The 19,624-nt window shown below is 33.3% G+C and overlaps 1 protein-coding gene across 1 annotated transcript in view; it reads right to left on the reverse strand.

Moving 5' to 3' along the window:
• Window positions 1-8,498, reverse strand: part of rdgA (retinal degeneration A) — a 29,204-nt gene extending 20,706 nt beyond the window's left edge. Inside the window, 1 exon segment of the mRNA XM_015329503.2 lies at window positions 5,353-8,498. Coding sequence (XP_015184989.2) covers window positions 5,353-6,677 — 1,325 coding nt within the window. The 5' untranslated portion in view covers window positions 6,678-8,498.
• Between the last annotated feature and the right edge of the window lie 11,126 nt (window positions 8,499-19,624).

A 19,624-nucleotide genomic window follows, 5' to 3' on the forward strand; every position in this document is an offset into this window, starting at 1 on the left:
GAGGAATTGAGAGACTTACAAGGCTAAGAAAAAACAAAAGAAAAAAAGGGGTAGGAAAAGAAGATGAGGGGTGGGGTTTGGCAAAGGTGATAGAAAGTTGTGTGTTGTTGTACCTGAAGCTTTTCGTGTTTCGTAAAAGTTTCAAATGAAATTCGGAATAGGTCGGTAAAGAGAAGAGTCCTTCTTCTTTTCCTAAACACCCCTTACACCCGTTCCAGTCACCCACCTACCCTGTGCGTAGAATTGGATGTTTAATAATGGATGCCAAGCGAGTCTCTGAAAAATTCACGAGTTATACTACGAGGTGGTATACGATGGAATGTGTTGTGTGGTCCCTGTAACCCCATCTACCCTCATGTACCCCCATCTACCTACCCCCATCCCTTATTTCTCAAACCCCTTTATGCTTTCCACGTCAACCCACTGAATTTCATTCTCTTGATTGCTTTTCTAAGAATTTATTCTTTCCTTTTTATTTTTTTGGTATTTTTAGAATATTTTATTAATTATCTTATGATTTTTTTGTAAATTTTAAGTTATTATTTTAATAATTTAATAATTATTTGTTATATTTATTATTTTTTTCTTTTATTATTACTGTAATTTGTAATTTGTAATGTGATCATTTGAAATTATGTTTATTTGTAAATTTAAAATTATTATTTTTTAAATTTACTTTTTTATTTATATATAATTATTATACTTTAATTATTATATTTGAAAAAATATAATATATTATTATTATATATATATAATTATTAAAACGTTTGATATAAATATGAAAATATTTGTATAAAAAATAAACATATATATATATATACTTTATTTTTCTTTGTTTTGATATATAAAAAAAAATGAGAGAGAGAAAAAAATAGTTAACAATTGGATCGTTCATCGGCATTCAATTAACGAGCTTTATCGATTCGATCCACTATCATCTCGTAACACCCTTTTTACATCCCCTAACACCCCCTTACGCTCCACCAATTCTTTTTTCTGTTCGGTACACCTCTTTGAGTCACATAAAAAAATTCATTATTTTTACAGACGAACTTTAAATGATATAAATAATGATAATAATAATTTGTGTTAACTCAGAGGAAGGGGTGGATAAATATTAATTATAAAATTATTATTAAATAAATGAAGAATAAATGAAAAATTCAAATTGCATTGGCAGGTATCGTAAAAACATTGTTTTCATTTGTTTCATAAAAGTAATCAAATTTTTTATTCAAAAAAAAAATAAAAATAGAAACGAAGTATAATAATCTATGTAATACATTTTTCATACTATATATATATATATATATATATATGTATATATTTTATTTATTATTGTTTTTTTGTAGTAGTAGTAATAGTAAAACAATTTAAATTTCCATCGATACTCTCTACCTGTCGTAAATCTAAAAACTTCCGAGATTCAACAAAATTGTTTTATTCAATCGTATGCAAACGATACTTTGCAATGCAGTATAAGAAAAAAATTTAAAAAAAATATTCTTCAAATAGAGGAATGAATTTTTCATCGAATACAAAGAAAAATCATATGCAATAGGGAATGATGATAAACTATAATATTCGATTGTAGATAATAGGATCATCTTGAAAAGAAACTTTAAAGCAAAATGATTCTATTAAATCTGTTAAAAGATATTTTTATACTTTCTTTTATCTTTATATTATTTTTTATGCACTAGTCCTATACTATTTCTTTTTTTTTCTTTTTATCTGTAAATCTATTTATCTTTCTTATCTTTTTTTTTTTATTCGATAAAGGAAAAAAAAACAAACGTTACATTTCTCTATTTTATTTTATTTTTTTTCATACTTTCAACATACTTTCCTTTTATTTTTCTACTTTTATACTTTACCAATTTTGATCTCCTTGTTATCACTATTAATCTATTTATCTATATATCTATCTATCATTCTTTCTTTTTCTTTCGATATCTACTTCAAGCTGTACGTGTAGAATATCGGAAAAATGTTTAACCGTATCGGAAAAGTGTAGAAAGAGTGAGAGAGAGAGAGACTGGATAAGATATATATCTGACTTAACTCAACGTTGCAATTTTTCTGGTGCATTTTTCTAACGATTTACTCAACCCAAAATTTTTCAAGAACTCTCTCCCTATCTATCTTTATCTCTCTTTCTTTTTTTTCAAATCACTGAACAAAAATAAAAAAACAAAACAAAATGATTTTTATCAAAATGAAATATGAGAAACTATTTATAATAATGCGCGCGAGCGCGAGAAATATTTATATAATATAATTAATATTTTATTAATTATAAATTGTGTAAATTTAATATTATTATTTTATAAATTTAATAATTATTTGTTAATTTGTAACTTGTTTTTTTTTATTTGTATTTTGTAATTTGTAACTTGCCTTGGATAAAATAATAATTATCATTATAAATAAATTATATATTTATATAATAATAATAATATATAATTATATTTTTTCATGTAACATCTTTGATATATTTTTTTTTTCAACGATACAAATTTAATTGACAAACCATAAGTTGCAATTTATTGCAATGTAATATGTATACTATGTATATGCATATGTAATTTAAAAACAGAATACGTAAACGTGTTTCATAATGAGCTATTAAATATTTCGATTAGATTAAAAATTCTTAAAAAAAAGAAAATGTTATTTATACGACATGGACAATTTGTTTGATGAACTTTTTACGCGTGTCAGTAATATTGTTTTATGGATTAAAATCGTAATTTTTTTTACTTTTTTATACGAAACTAACAAGGTGGTGATCTCTGTGAGATGAATAAAAAAAAATTTTTTAATATTTCCAATGTTGGATAGAATAATAATAGAATAATAAAAAAAATAAAAATTAAAAAGAATAAAAATAGAATTCATAGGAAAGAAAATATAGAATTTTTGATGAAAATTTTGTCCACGTCAGAATCAAATGCGAATTTTTACAACTAACCCATAAGTTTGTTGGAACAAGAGAATGGAGAGGAAAAAAAATGTAAAAAAAAAAAAAATTCCGAATAAAAATAATACGCTAACGTAGCTACATATATGGAATATATATATATATATATATATTTCATTGGAATAAAATAATAAAAAATAAAGAAAGAAAAATTAATCGAAATGAATATTAAAAATAATTTTGTTATATGAAATTTTGTTACACGTCACAGAATTGTATTACAAATATTATTCAACTAAAAAAGAAAAAGAAGAAGAAGAAGAAAAAATTGCAAAAGAAATAACCACGAGAACATGATCTCTCTCTCTCTCTCTCTCTCTTTTTTTCTAGGATATGAAAATATTCGAATTGGATAAAATAATCGAAAACTATGATCGGAAAGGTAAGAAAAAAAAATCCGAAAAAACTTTCCATTAACTTTTTGCATGTCTCAGAAACATCTCGTACAAATTTAATAAAAAAATGAAAATAAAAAGTAAAAAATATAAAAATAAAAATATGATAAGAAATTTTTTAAAGAAAAAAGAATACGTCAAATGTTAATTTTTTCTACGATTATTTTTCGATATCGTAGATTTTGATTGGATCTAATAAAATATAAAAAAAAAAAACATAAAATAAAATGTAGAAAAAGGAGAAGGTAAAAAAAAAACAAGGAGGGGTTTAGAAAATATCGATGAAGCAATATGTTTTAGAACCCAATCGTATGGGTGACCATAAAATTTCTCCTGTCACTCCACTCGTTTCTTATGGCCCCCTTTTACACGTATCCCTTTTTTTGGTCGTGTAATAAAATATGTAAAAGATTTTTCTCCTTTCTCACACACCCTTATTCCACCTTTTTTCCCTCTCTTTCTATTTTCTCAAAAAAAATAAAAGAAAAAAGGGCGCGACAAGTAATGCGACGTGGAGTGCGGTTAAAAAAAAAAAAGATTAAAAAAAAATAAAAAGAGAAAGAGAGAGTGGGTGTGAGTGTGAGTGTGAGAGAAATGAAAAGAAAAGGAAAATAAAAAAATAGAAGAAGACACGAAGAGGTTGATAAGAGCCTCGTGGTATGTCTCATTACTTTAAAAAGTCAAATCAATGAATGGAATGAAAAATAAAAAAAAATAAAATAAAATACAAAAAACCTAATGACTTTTTATTCCATAGTTTTAGAACTTGTTAAATATTTTCGATTCATATTTTAATTCAAATACCAATACACATGCACATTAGAAATGCATCAATCTTCTACTGTTAGATAATAATTTATTATTTAAATATTGTTGCCATTTTGATTAAGATAAAAAGAGAAATTAAATAAGTGAAATAGTTTAATTAAATATTCAAGTAAGTATTTAATTAAGTAATGTTCAAGTAAGTAATATGTTTAATTATTTGAATTGTTAATTGAAGTAATGTTGGAATTTGTATATACAATTAAATATTAGAATACTTTATTTATTATACTTATAAATATACTTAAAAAAAATAATATATTTAATATAAAAAAATATTAATTGAAAAAAACTAATGTGTTTTAAATAAATTCGAAACATACTACTTGTAAATATTATTACAATTTGCATGTATAATAAAATATTAGAATACTTTATTTATTATACTTATAAATATACTTTAAAAAGTAACATATTTAATATAAAGAACTATTAAATGAAACAACCTGATGTGTTTGATATAAATTCGAAACATACTAATCATAAATATTATTAAATCTCAGTAAAACAAATTCCAACGTTATCCTCATAGAGAAGTATATCAGTTAATTAATTAAATTAAACAAAAATAAAGATAACAAAAAAACAAACTTTCATGAAAGAAGAGTAAAGAGAGTTAGAATAATAGCAAACAGCAAGAAATACCCATCGTTGTCAACAACGACACCTATAGTTTATAAAGAAAGAAAAAATAAAATAGAAAATACAGGAACAAGAAGGAAAAACACTAGACGACAAAAAGTACACAAACAGAACAAACTCCCATGAAAGAAAGTACAAACAAACAAAAGAAAAAAACATATACGAAGATAACCCAATACTCGCCATAATACGAAAATGCAAAAAAAAACCCAAATTAACAAATTAAATTAACTTCATACCAACCAAATAGAACTATTTTTGTAACAATTGTTTTTTTTTTTATTTAAAATATAATATTGAGTTATTTTTCAATATTTTAACAAATATATTTCATTCTGAAGTTGCAGTTATGAAAAAAACAAAACCATTTGAAAATACGTCCTCAAAAAAAGGATCATTGGCGAGTAATAGGTTAAAGGGATGAAAAAAAGGTTAAAAAAAACTGAACACAACATCGAGATAGAAGAAAGAAGAGAGAGACTTGTCCCATTCGGCAGACGTACCCACCCTCTTGTAGGTCTATGCTCGTTTCCAGGTAGGGTTCCAGGTACTAAAGCAGTGTACCGAGTTTGTACTTCAGTTGGTAGTACGATGTCAACGCTCTTCGACCTGATGTTTTGTTGGGGTACATCAAGCGAATGACAATCCTCAGATTTGTTATTTTTATTATTGTTAAAACACGAATCAACCGATGCCGCACGATCTCTTTTAAGTTCTGGCACAGTTAAAAATATTTCTCTCACTACGAGTTTGTTGTTAACACCATTATTATTATTATTAATAGTTTTCGAATGATCATCAATGATGATATTATTATTGTCCAATAATTCGTCGTCAATTTCATCATAATCTTTGTCATCGTCCTCACGAGAACCAGACGGGGATGATGGTAAATCGGGTGGACAAGATGTTAATGCCTCTTGCCGTGACAATTTGGGAAAGGCTATGGACCTTCTGCGTGGTAATTCGGGACAAAGTTCAGCCTTGACATCAGAAATACTGCTACTACTACTGGTTGTTATGCTACTAGTAAGGGTATTGGTCGTAGTAGCATTGATAAGAAAATCTTTGGTAATTATCGTAGACGGTGACGGAGAAGATGGCGGAGGTGATTCAGGTTTTTCTGTACAGGACGTAAAAGTAACTCTGATCTCAGGGCTACCGTCCCTTTTAGATTCTAATTTGAAATCGAGTTCTTCATCGGTTGGTAGGTATTCTTCGTCTTCTTCCTCGTCAGCAACGTCCTCGACGTCATCGTCATCCGAATAATCATAATCGTCATCCCTTGATGAGGAACCTGTTGTTGTACCAGTAGTAGTAGTTGTTGTTTCATCATCGTCTCTGCTAAGAAAGAGATTTTTGTATTCCTCTACGCAAGCACAATGATAACAACCGGAAACTTGTATCGTCGGTGTGTCCACCCTTCGAATCGCGCCCAGCGACCTTTGCGACGGTGGTAATCCAACGTTCCTTTCGTACACATCGAAACTTTTGGAACGTTGACCAGTTTGCAATTGGGGTACCCTCAACGTTGAAAATCTTCTTCCTCTTCCCGAGGAATCCTGTGATCTTGCTGGTGAACAGGACGAGGAAGAGGACGATGTGTTTCTCGGTGATCTCGATGCTTCCCCGTACGACGAGGAACAACGTCCACCACCACCACCAACCCCAGCACCCGTCGAAGAAGAATCCTCCTGACGTTGAGCTTCCAATTGGATCTCGTCGAAGGACGCTGATCTCACCTGTTTCGGTACTTCCAGGCTCGATTGCGACTTCATTTCCGCACCCGTAGGTGTACGCGACCTTTTGAAGGTCGAACGAAATCTCTGCATTATCACTTGGCAGCTATCTCCCTAACGAGGACAATTCCTCCTCAAGTTTAGTTCTTAATTCGTGAGATAACAATTTCATCGAATCCGACCAATTACTTTGTTGGCCTCGGTCTTGTTGTTTTTCTTTATGGTGGTGGTGTTTTTCGTATTCTTGGGTTGGTCTCGTCCTTGTCCTTATTTTTAGTTCTTTTTCTTCTTCTTCTTCTTCTTCTTCTTCTTCTTCACTGGCACGCTTTTCGCCAAGCTGCCTCAGCAGCAAGCGTTTAGCCTGCTCAGTGTTGAAGAGGTCAATGACCTCGGCGGTGCACCTCACCGACGACGAGGTCGTCGTCGTCTCGAGCTGCCCTCGATCGCTGCACCCTTCCTCCACCGTGAACTTAGCTGCCGATCTGCAGCCCATCCTAAGTCTCTTCCCTCTTCTTCTTCTACTACTTTCTCCACCTTCTTCTTTCCTCACTTTCCACTCCTATCACTTACTTCTACCTACTACTATTACTCCGAGTTACATCAGCTGATCGTTACAATTTACGTCCATCAAACATCTCTCACCGATAAATCTGTTGTTCTGTCAACCTTCTTCTTCGACGATTTTTCATACCGATTGTCACTTTACAAATTTGATTTTACTTTTCTTTGATCAAACTTTATTGTTCAAACTTTATTGTTCAATTGTCATTGATACTTTTTACTGTTAGTATCTTCTTTCACCCTAACAAGTTCAAGCTTCTCAATTAGATTTTGTTTTCTTTTTTTTCTTCTTCATATAGATTTCACTTAACTTTGTCTTTGATACACTGCACGAATTGTTCATTCATGGTGATTGTCCAGAAGTTTTTTTTTTTGTTCAAACTTTGTTGTTAATTAAAAAAATGTACACTCTCTTGTGTGTACACTTGTATCTTCTCTTCCTCTTCTTCTTCTTTTTCTTCTTCTTCATTAACAGATTTCTATTTTGATTTGATTAAAACGTAGTTTAGAAATATAATATTAACTAAAAAATGGTCATTGAGCGTTAACGATCAACGACGAGAATAAAGCAAACAACTCGTGGTTCTTTAACACCACATTGAGATAACCACTATCAACACGTTGATCACAAGGCTAGGATGTGTATGTGTATATGTATGTTTATATGTGTAAGATTATCAGAAAGAACTTAGCGGTTTAGCCTGTTATTATCAGCGTTCGGGTTTTAGAACACGTGACAATTTCTAAATGTTTTCAAACTATAGTTTTATATACACTTTGAATCAAATCATTCGCAATTTTTTTTTTATACCTCGTTTCAAAATTAGACAACAAATGAAAAATTATATTTAACACTCATATCAAACAAAGCCTAACAATTTCAAAAACTGAATAAAACAAAACCCAAAAAAAAAGGACAAAAACCTCTTCAGGAATCCTCAAATTGCACATTGCAATTACCCCTCGTTGGAATCAAAAATATGTTCATCAAATCCAAATAAACAAAAAGCAAACAAACAAACGTTCTTTCAAGTGAAAAATTCCTGTACACTGATCCAAGCAACTGGCCAATCAAATAAATGAACTAATCACAATAATCAGATACCATACAGGTTGGCCACGTTTTCAGTTTGAAGTGTTGTGTATCGGTAGACACGTAGAAAGAGAATGAGAGAAAATGAGTAGACGACCAACCAACGAACCAACCAACCGACCGACCAGCTGGATCTAATCGTTAACAGCACCACCACCACCATCACCATCACTACCACCACCACCACCACCACTAGCACCAGAGCACCACCAGCAACAGCAGCAGCAGTAGCGGTAGTATCAGTAGTATAGTGCTGGTGACTGTTTTAACCACCCTCCAGCAGCCTAACGCGCGCGTGCGAAAAAGGAAGGATTGGCTGCCGGTAGAGGATAGACAAATAGAAAGATAGGTAGATAGATAGATAGGGGTTAGATAGTTGGGGTGGGAACAAGGGAAGGTGTTGGGTAGGTTACAAAAAAAATAGGATCCCTGAACTTATATGTAGGTGTGTCTATCTTCAAATATATATATATATATATATATATATATATATATATATATATATATATATATATATATATGTATATGTTGATAATATATATTAGTATTAGTTAAAAGGAACGTGCCGTGACAGGGTAGAACACTGTGCTCGGACTAGTGACCAGGGCTCAGCAATGCCGGTTGCTTCGGAACTTTCTCCTCTTGCTGTTTTAGGGGTGACTAAAGTGAGAAAGAGAGGGAGCAACTGAGGTGAATGAGGATTGGGTGAGGAAAATCACTGGAGGGAGAGAGAAAGAGAAATAACGACAGTATACCCTCTCACTCCCACTACTTCTATTCCTCGGTCAGACATGCGCCCTTTTATCATTCCATCTACCCCCACTACCATCCCTACCACCACTCACTCTCTCTCTCTCTCTTTGTGTACGCGACATACGTACATGATCCTATATACACGTGTGGTACGTGTGTACTCTTTCATATTAACGTTGTATGTATTCGATATATGTACTAATACTTGTTTTTGGTATGGGAGTTTTGCTATGGGGGTTGTATTCGTCTTCTGTATTATGGGTTATGTGTATATTCGTTACACTGTATGTGTAGATACATTTCATACACTATTACATATATGTATATGTACGTGATTTTTATATGTATATTTATGTATATATTTAATATACTAATACTTGTATTTGTACTAATACTAATATCGTTTCTTATACACCTGTAATTATATATTGGTGTGTGTTAAGAGTTCAGGGGAAGATTGAGAGTTTGGATGCTGAGGGTTTCAGAGTTCGAGGGTTGAGTTGAAGGGTAGGAGGGAACCTCATGTGTACTTCGGGGTATTTTTTTTTGGTTGTACATGTACACATATGTACGTGTGTGTAATACATCATCGTCGTGTTAGGCAAGGGCAAACACGTGCGAATTTTTCTTTTCTTTCTTTCTTGTTCTACCGATTTTATTATACAAAGCACAACCACCCTCTTCCCCTCCTACGTTTTTTTTTCTTTCTTGTTAGTTTCTTTATCTACCTGTCGTATCTTAGCTAAGGGATGTAGAAATAGTCTCAGATAAGATAGGACTCATTCATCTTATCTTTTCTTCGGATATTCTTTAAGTTTCCTTTTTTTATTTGTGTGTGTGTTTTCTTTTGGTTTTGTTTTCTTTCCATCACTTTTTCTGAAGTATATTAGAAGAGAGTATTAGAAATATTTGCGAAGAATAAAAAAAAGTATTATGGGGATGAAATAGATTTAAAAGAGGAATGAATCGACGAAGAGATAAAGAAAATGGGGGGAAGGACAAGTACAAAGGGATAAAAAGAGTAAGTGGGACGTATTTTATTGAGAACGAGAGAAGAACTGTGGTAATAAGAGAAAGAGAAGCTTTCAAGTAGGTTTAGAGTTTCCTTGTTTAATCTCCGAACATAGGTGCATAGCGAATGATATCAATTCTTGCGAATATTCTAGAAAAGATAGATAAAATGATAAGAAAAAATCATAGAAAATGTGAGAAAAAGAGAAGGAGGGATAAAAATTGTAGAATTGGTTCTTTAAAAATAGGAAAAAAATAGAAAAGGGGTAGTAATTTAGTTTTTATTTCTGTTTATGTGTTATTCGAAATTTCATTTCATTTCAGTTCTTATAATAGAAAATGATTTTTTTATAATATATAATTTAATATATAATTTATTATATAATATATATATATATATATATTATTATAAATTTTAAAATATTATATAGTATATTTGTTTATATTTTGTATATTTTTTTAATTTATTTTATTAATTAATAAATTAACTAAATGTGAGTTGCAACTTGCATTGCGAATCTTCAAAATGCACCTTGCATTCTCGATTAGATAATAAAAGAAAGAATGAGAGAAAGAGAGAGAGATATATAGAAAGATATAAAAACGCGAAGATAAAATTAAACATTAAAAGAAAATAATAAAAAAAAAAAGAAAATACTAAGAAGCTTTTATTTTCTGTATGCAACCACCACTCTAACTTTTATCTCTTTCTATCTCTCTCTCTCTCTTTTACTCCATTTCTTTCCCTCGTTTATTTTGTATTTTTTTTCAACCATCTTCATAATTTTTAATTCTATATTTATTTTTTATTATTATTCTTTTAAAATTTTAAGTCTTCAATAAAAAGATAATATTAAAAAATTAATTAATTCATTTATTCAAACGATCATCTTTTTCTCGCGTTTATTTATTATTATTTTTTCGTATATCGGTGTTTTTTATTTTTTTTTTTTTTTTATATATCCGTGGGTCATTTTGTTAATTTTTTGTTTCTTTGTAAAAATATCTCGAAAATGAATTAATAATAATAATAATAATAATAATAATAATAATAATAATAATTCGTGTTATTAGGTGAACGTGTTATGAAAATTCTTTTGTCCTTTTGAAATTTGCGATGAATGAAAATGAGAGACTAAAAAACAAAAATGTGAAAGATAGAGATAGATAGATAGATAGATAGATAGATAGATTGAACATGAAGATAAAATAGAAAAAAGAGGGAAGCTTATTTTTATACGCCACTTAAAATCTTATCTTTTTCTCTCTCTCTCTCTCTCTCTCTCTTTCTCTCTCTCATACACACAGACACAGACACAGATACATTCTTTCTATCTATTGTTTTTTTTGGAGCTTTTACTTTTTTTATCTTCCCCATTTTTGTTTTCCTCTTTTCATGTTCCGTTCGTTCGTCCTTTGTGTTTGTGTTTGTATAGAAAATATCCTAAAAACGGATTAATAATCTTTTACCCAAAAACTACCCTCTGTATGACGTTATCTTTCCTCTTATTTCAATTCTTTCAATTTGATTTATTTTATCTAACCCCGTTTAAAAATATTCAATGCTATTTCTTTTTTTTTAATTTTTTTTTGGACAAAAAAATATGGAAAGAATAATATAATTTCTAATTATTTGCAGTAGTTATTCTTTCTCTCCTGAAAAATTTTTCAACTTAATTATACAACGTTTTGTCCTTTATCCTTATTTATTTTTTATTTTAGTATTATTTTTATTTCAATGATTATTATAAAAGTCAACGAAATCGCATAAATTTTCCATCGATAATTTTCTATATTTATTGGATTAAATTGAACAATTTAAATTTGCAATCGTAAATAAATTGAATTAAAATTAAAAAAAGAATTGAATAATATCGTAAATAAAATCGTACAAGTTTTATTTAAAAAATTACAGAATTTTAAATTATAGTTTATCGTATGAGTTTCATAGTTAATTGAACGAAACTATGACAATAAAAATTATAAAAAGCTTTAAAATACTATATTTAGTAAAACTATAAAAAGTTATAGAATATTATATTTAATAAAGTTATACAAAACTATAAAAATTATAAAATAAGTTTAATAAGTATGAAAGAAATCGAAGAACCAACAAACCAACTAACCAACCAACTAACTATGAAAAAAAATATAAACGAATATTTATAATAAATGAACAACCAACTAATCAACCAACCAACCCAACTAAGAAAAAAAAATATCAACGAATAAATATAATAAATGAACAACCAGCCAACTAACCAACCAATAAATGAATCAAACAAACAAATACAAAAATGTCAATCAAAAAACAAAAGTAAAACTCATTCTTGCGAATATAAAAATTCAGCATACTTTTAGTGAAAGCACTTTTACTACGCGTTGCGTTACGCTCGATATCGATTACTATTTTGCTTGACTTTCACATAAGCGACAACCCCCGTAACAACCCCTTTCGTCTACCCTCTCTCTTCTCCTCTCTTTCATCCATTTTCTCATCTACTTTCCCTTCCTACTCTCTTCGTACGTATAATCATCCCACACCCACACTATTCTTCTCCTCTTCTTCTTTCTTCACATACACATAAACATTTATATATATAAATATAAACTCATACATAGAGAAATGTGTCTATTAGGTCATTAAATATAAAATGTCTGATTTCGAGGTGAAAATAATCCGAGTAATCAGACATTTCATTGTTAATAACCTAATACATAAACTCTTCTATCTTTGTCACACTCTATTTTCGGGATTTCCCTGTTCTTTTTGTTTTTTATTTATTTCTTTATTTTCTTATCAAACAGACAATTTTTGTTCTCCTCTTTTATCTTCCTTATAACAGAAATGTCTTTGTCCTCTTGATAATTTAATAGGAATATTCAGTAGACGACTAAAATCATTTATCATCTTATCTAAGATAATTAGACTTTCTAATATAGTCTAACATACTGACTGACATTATCGATTTCTTGTATATAAACTCAACTACTCCCCTTTGTATACGGGGTGTCTTGCAAAAATTTCTAACAATATTATATATCACTCGTTTGCAAATAATTTGGGTAAAATCATACATTGGTTTGCATTGAAAAGTATTTGTATTAAAATGTGTGTTAAACTTTTGTAGATTTATGAACACAATTTTTATTATAATTTTAAGCATTTATATCCCGGGCTCAGCGGACCTCGTGAAAAGGTCCGGGGGCATGGGTGAGGCCAACCGGGCGCGTCTTCAGGTGGCGGATAGAAGGACGTCCAGGGGTGAAGTTGGTTTCTCGTGGCGGGGAACGGAGCGTCATTGGCAACTTCGACCCCGGGCACGGGGGCCTAAGAAACCCCGGGATAGCGCAGGCTATAAGGGACCTGGCTGACGTAAAAAATTGGCCTAGGGGACCGAAGGCCACGCCGCGGACCACTCCCCAAGCCAAGATGGAAGCAATCGTGCCGATGGCTGGATGGCATTTGGGTAAAGTGTCGCAAACGATGCCCTTGGGGCACCGGGCAACCCCCCATTGTACCTTGCCTTATCACCGCAACAGGCTCTGTGGTGATGGATCGTTTATTTCCTGTTTACTCGTGGGACTCATATGGATACCACTAAAATTCACACACAAAAACACAAGCTGGCGTGGAGACTTCGCATGAAGAGCCCACTCCAGTCGACAAAGATACGATCTTGAGCGTTGGGGAAGAGGGATCGGCGAAAGCTGGACCCACGGACTCATCGCCCAAAACAAAAAAGAAGAAAAACCGGAGCGGGGCTGCGAAGAGAAGGGCACGCAAAGCTAGATTGGCTTTGCAGGGACCAGCCCCTAAGCCGCACCGCGAAGATGAGGAAAAGGGAGCAGCCGCTGGTCAGGGCCCTACCAAGAGTCCCAGACCTTCGGACAGCACCCCGCCGGAAAGATCCGCAGCTATCAAAAAGAGTAGGGTCGCCACAAGTCCTACTAATTACGCGGATGCTGTGGCTGGGGATATGAGGCTGGCCATCGCACCGGCTGATTTCCCCGAAGTAGCTCTCGGCCAGGGACAGGGTGTGCTACTAGTGCGGGCACTCCTCGGGACGCTGGACTCGATCCCAATGGATCAGGTAGTCCCACGCTTCGAGAGGACCCGTTACGGGCAGGGAGTCCTCTAGATAACCTGCTCGGACGACCAGGCGAAGGCATGGCTTAAGGCCATCGTCCCGAGTCTTAAACCCTGGGAGGGAGCTCAACTCCAGGTGCTGGAGAGGGAATACCTCCCGAGGCTGAAGAAGATGACGCCGAGGTTCCCCGACACGGACGAGGACATGCCGACCATCTTTATGAGACTCCAAAGGCAGAACCTGGAACTCTCAGCCTCCTTGTGGGGGGTGTGAGACTGAAGGGCTGTCCAGGACAAGATCCACGCTGTTTTAGGCGTGGATGCGGCCTCTCTAGGCCAGCTGAAGAAGCTGAAGCTCGCCCCTCACTTCGGTCTGGGCAGGACCCGTTTTTACGAAGCCCTGGTCGGAGCGAAGGCGGGAGTGTGGGCACCCGCTCCTGTGAAGACCAAGAGTGGTTCAGGAGCGGACGCGCAACTGGGGGGTCCGGTGGAGTCGACTGCGGCTACAGGGACCACCGCTACGCAGAGAGCCGTTTCCAGGCTGACGCCGAAGGAACGGAAACTTGCCAACGCGTCACAAGCACCTACTGACGCAAAGGACGCGGTGGCAAGGGCTCAGTCCGACGGAAAAACGGGGGTAGACTAGAGGTAGACCGCCCAAGGCCATCGCCCTGTTCCAGACGACCCGTGAGGAGACCCGGCGTGGTGTCCAACAGACCATTGCTGGGTCCCTAACGGGGCCGTCTACAACGCCCCAGGGGACCATAGAGGCCCCGAAGGCATTTGAGAGACAGGGGACGAGGACGATGGCCGGTAGTGTGACCTGTTGTCCTCTTTCCCATTCCATACCACCTCCAATACCTATCCCCTCCCTTTTCCTCCCCCCTCCCCTTCCCACTCCCCAAATCAAAACATAAGGAGAAGGGCGCACGCGCCATCACTTAGAGGGGTAGCGTGCCTCCAACTCTCACAAATCAATCTGCAACACTGCATAGCGGCCTCAACGGTTTTCAGCCAGAACCTAGCAGTGGAGCAGACAGACATATCCCTCATACAGGAACCCTGGATCTATGGTGGACTTGTTAAGGGGATAGATCGCAGCATGGGGATATTGGTATATGACCCATGCCAACCAGGCCCAAGGGCGTGTGTCTTTGTATCCAAAAGGCACCACGCCCTGAAGCTAAGCAGATTCTGCAGCAGGAACCTTGCGGTGGCCTCGGTTAGGCTAAGGTTGGGAGGTGGGCTGACCGGCCTTATCGTCTGTTCAGCGTACTTCCCCTACGACTCGGCCGAAAACCCGCCTACAGAGGAACTGAGGGCCGTGGTGGAACACTGCCGCAGAGAAAGGCTGGACCTTGTGATCGGGTGCGACGCTAACTCGTACCACGTCGCATGGGGCAGCTCAAATACCAATAAGAGAGGGACGGCTTTGCTGGAATACCTCTCGTCGTCGAATCTGGAGATCCTTAACAGGGGATCCAGACCAACCTTCGTCACCTCGAGAAGACAAGAGGTGATCGATTTAACACTGGGCACCCCCAGGGTGGCTCGGTGGCTTGAGGAGTGGCGAGTGGACGATGAGGATTCACTCTCGGATCACCGCCGCATCCTCTTCAAGCTCAGGACTTAGACGGCACAGCCCGTCGTCAGGACCTACCGAGACCCAAGGTCCACTGACTGGGCTTTCTACAAGAGGGACCTTGAAGGCAGGCTCCTGGGAATGGGCGGAGGATTAAGGACTCAGGGTCTGATCGAGGAACGAGTGAGCTTACTGTCCTCTTCCATCACTCAGGCCTTCGAAGCTGCTTGCCCTCTTAGGACACGGGGGGACAGGACAAGAGTAGCATGGTGGAGCAAAGAGTTAAGCTCACTGCGCTCGAGTTCTCGCCGCCTCCTAAATAAAACCTTAAAATCAAATGGCTCTGAAGATTGGGCTAATTATAGGAACGAGCAGAGGGCCTATAAGAAGCTCATTAAGAAATCTAAACGTGAGGCCTGGAGGAAAGGCCTCTTACCTCCGCACATTGCAGCGGAGGAGAGAGCCAGAAGCGCAGCCTTTAGGCTGCTAGTCAGTGGGAGCTGGAGGCGGGCCTCCTACGGGCACGCATCGATCCTGTCAAGAACGGAAGACTTCGAGAAAGTCAACCGCCTTGGGGGTGACTGGTGCCCAAAGGAGTACCATTTCCAGCACAATTATGAGGTCCTCTTCCCAGACAGACAGTCATGGGCAGCGGACCTAAATCATTTATTGGCACTCGCAGGGCCCGTCTGGTATACAGATGGGGCTAAAGCGGGTTCCAACGCGGGAGCAGGGGTCTGCTCTGGAGGGCCTAGGACTGAATTGTCCTAAACCCTAACCGGTACCGTCTCTGTTCTTCAGACGGAGCTGTTTGCCATTCGGGCCTGCGCCCACAGTATCCTGGAAAGGGGGTACTATGGCAAACATATCTATATTTGTAGTGACAGCCACACTGCGCTCAGACTTGTACACAGCACCGTGGTCAAGTCAGTGCTGGTGAAGGACTGTGTCGACTTGTTGACACGGCTAGGCAGTGTCAACAGAGTAAGGTTGCTCTGGGTGCCGGGTCATAGTGGCGTTCAGGGCAACGAAAGGGCGTACGAGCTTGCCAGACTTGGAGCTTCACGGAACGATCTGGCAAACCAATGCCACATTAGCGTGTCAGAGACTGAACGCCCGGGTAAACAAACCTCAAGAAAAAAAACATTTATATAGTTATATATATATATATATATATTATTTATTTTACAAAGGGAATTTTTAATTATTTTTTTTAAATAAATTTATTATTTTAATATTATACGACATAAATTTATACAAGTATATTTGAATTTTTACTTATATATTAATACATCAATAATAATAATAATAATAATAATAATAATAATAATAATAATAATAATATATAATAATAATATATAATAAATAAGTGTATTAATATGTAAAATATAATATAATATAATATATAAAAAATAAATATATTTATAATTTATATTAATTTATATAATATATATTAATTTAATTTAGTTAAAAATAAGAATTTCTTTTTGATTTGTTTCAATTTATTTCAATTGGTTGTAAGTAATACTTAAATATAAGTTTGATTAGAAATTTGTTGATACACCCTGTATAATATTACTTTACCTATCTATGTATCTATCTATCCATCTATCTATCTATCTATCTATCTATTTATCTATCTGTGTATGTATGTAGATATGCATTTATGTATATTTATGCGAAAATATACAAGAAGAACGGCACAGATGTTTGTTTTAAAGAACCAAAACGTTTTTCATCCTAGACAGTATTTTCCTCTTTATAAACAAGATTAAATCTTCTTCTTCTTCTTCTTCTACTTCCAGTTCTACTTGTTCTTTATCTTGGTTTGTGTTGGTGAAACAAGTTGTTAGCTTTTTGAATAAACCTTTCTTTGAAATTTAAAAAAGATACGTGGTGTCCTTTTAACTAACCCTTTAACTAACTCCACCTTTTTGTTTTTGTATAAAGTTATCATAAATAAATATTTGTATCTCTTTAATAATATATTTAAAATACGAAATATCAAATCTAATAAACCATAGAAGTAAATAAAAAATAATAAATTATAAGAAATAGAAAAATTTCATAGAAAAATTATTTTATTCGTATCGATGGTTTAATTAATTTTTACTTAATAATATAAATTAATTTATATTATTTATATTTAATAATATAAATTAATTTATTTGAATTATAAATCAAACGAAAATACGTTTGTTGGAAAATTTTGTTTGCTTATTGGTTGGTTGAACTTTTTCTTTTTTTAATGTCATATCGTTTAGGTGGATTATTCTGTAGACTATCATCTATCATCTTTCTCTTATGGTTAATCTCTCGTTCGGGGATGAAAAAAAAAAGCTGCCAGAAACAGTAAAGCCCAGTCACCGGTTTCGAAGATGAAACAAATCATTTTTATCTTGAAATAGAAAGAGAACTCGTTCAACCGAAGATAACAAGGAAGAGATTAATTGCTAAAAGAATAGACAAAATAAAATAACAAATGCATCTACGTGTTTTATAAAAAAAAAATCCCAAACACAAAATGTAATATCAATTTTTAAACGAAATATTTTCTAATGGAAAATAATTGACGAATTAAATGAATGGGTTTACAAATTTATTATTTAAACAAATCATTCGTCGAATATATTATTATATAAGTTATTATTTCAATAATTTATGATAAAATATATTTTGATGTATAATAAATAAAAAAATAATATAAGAAAGTAGTCAAAGTTTATTTTTATCTCGCGTTTATTGGTCGGTGGTTTTATCAAATATTCTAAAAACTTTGTTTACGATGTTATGATTATGTAAAAAAAAAAAAACATAAGAAAGAAAAAAAGAAAAAAATTAATAAACTTTATATAAACGTAATAAAATAAGTTGATATCAAAAGTTTTCGAAACTATTCGAATAGTGGAAAAGTTTTATTTTAATATTAGGATTATTTTTATAACCGGGAATCAAAGTTTTATTTTCTTTATTTTTTTAAAGAACAAGTTGTAGTCTTCTACACACAGATACATTGCGTATAAACGAGTTTTATTTAAATATATAGAGGGAGGAAAAGTAAGAAAAGTTAAAGGGTTTTATCAAATGGTCTATTACATGATTGCTATCTTTCGAGAGTTGTAGAATTCCAACTAGGTTTACTAGTTCATAGAAACCAATTTGCAAATTACCAAGTTTCAATAGGATAGTTTTTGTTAGAGTTTTGTTAGATATATATAACCAACATTCTATAGAATCAATCAAATTACAGATATTACAATTTATTAATATATTCATATTAATAATATTAATAATATTACTTATATTAATAATATATTTATTATTATATAATATAATATATTTGTAATGCTTGCAAATTATAAAAAAAATAATAAATATTATAAATTTTTCTATCACAAAAATATATTTTTATAATTAATTTTAATATAGAAAACTAATTTGATTATTAATACGAAAATAATAATAAAATAATAAAATCGTAGTTAAAGAGAATACGTGGAAAAAGAAAAAATATCAATATAATATATTTAATTTATTTAATTATAATATAATTCTGATGCTTGCAAATAATAAAAAAAAAAACAAATATAAATTTTTCTACTATCAAAAAATATATTTTATATTTACAATCAATTTAAATATAAAAAAAACTAATTTAATAATAAATACTTTATTGTTAATAATTGATATAATAATAAACTCGTTATTAAAAAGAATCTTTAAAAAAAGAAAAAACCTACAGGTGTGTAAATGGAAAATTTCTATAGATATCCAAGAAACGTGAGAAATCGTTTTACACGTATCGATAGAATCGATTAGCATTTCAACTATGTCAGTTTGACTGATAGCATTGGTTAATTGTTTCAAACGCTTCGTCATTCGTCTAACTTTATTTTCTCAAAATCAATGCACGTAAACGTTTCCTCCCCTGTATATCGATAAAATCGTTT

The sequence above is a fragment of the Polistes dominula genome, unplaced genomic scaffold (genome assembly GCF_049000335.1).
Source record: "Polistes dominula isolate Pdom_NZ unplaced genomic scaffold, Pdom_raw_medaka contig_75, whole genome shotgun sequence".
Taxonomy (NCBI): domain Eukaryota; kingdom Metazoa; phylum Arthropoda; class Insecta; order Hymenoptera; family Vespidae; genus Polistes; species Polistes dominula.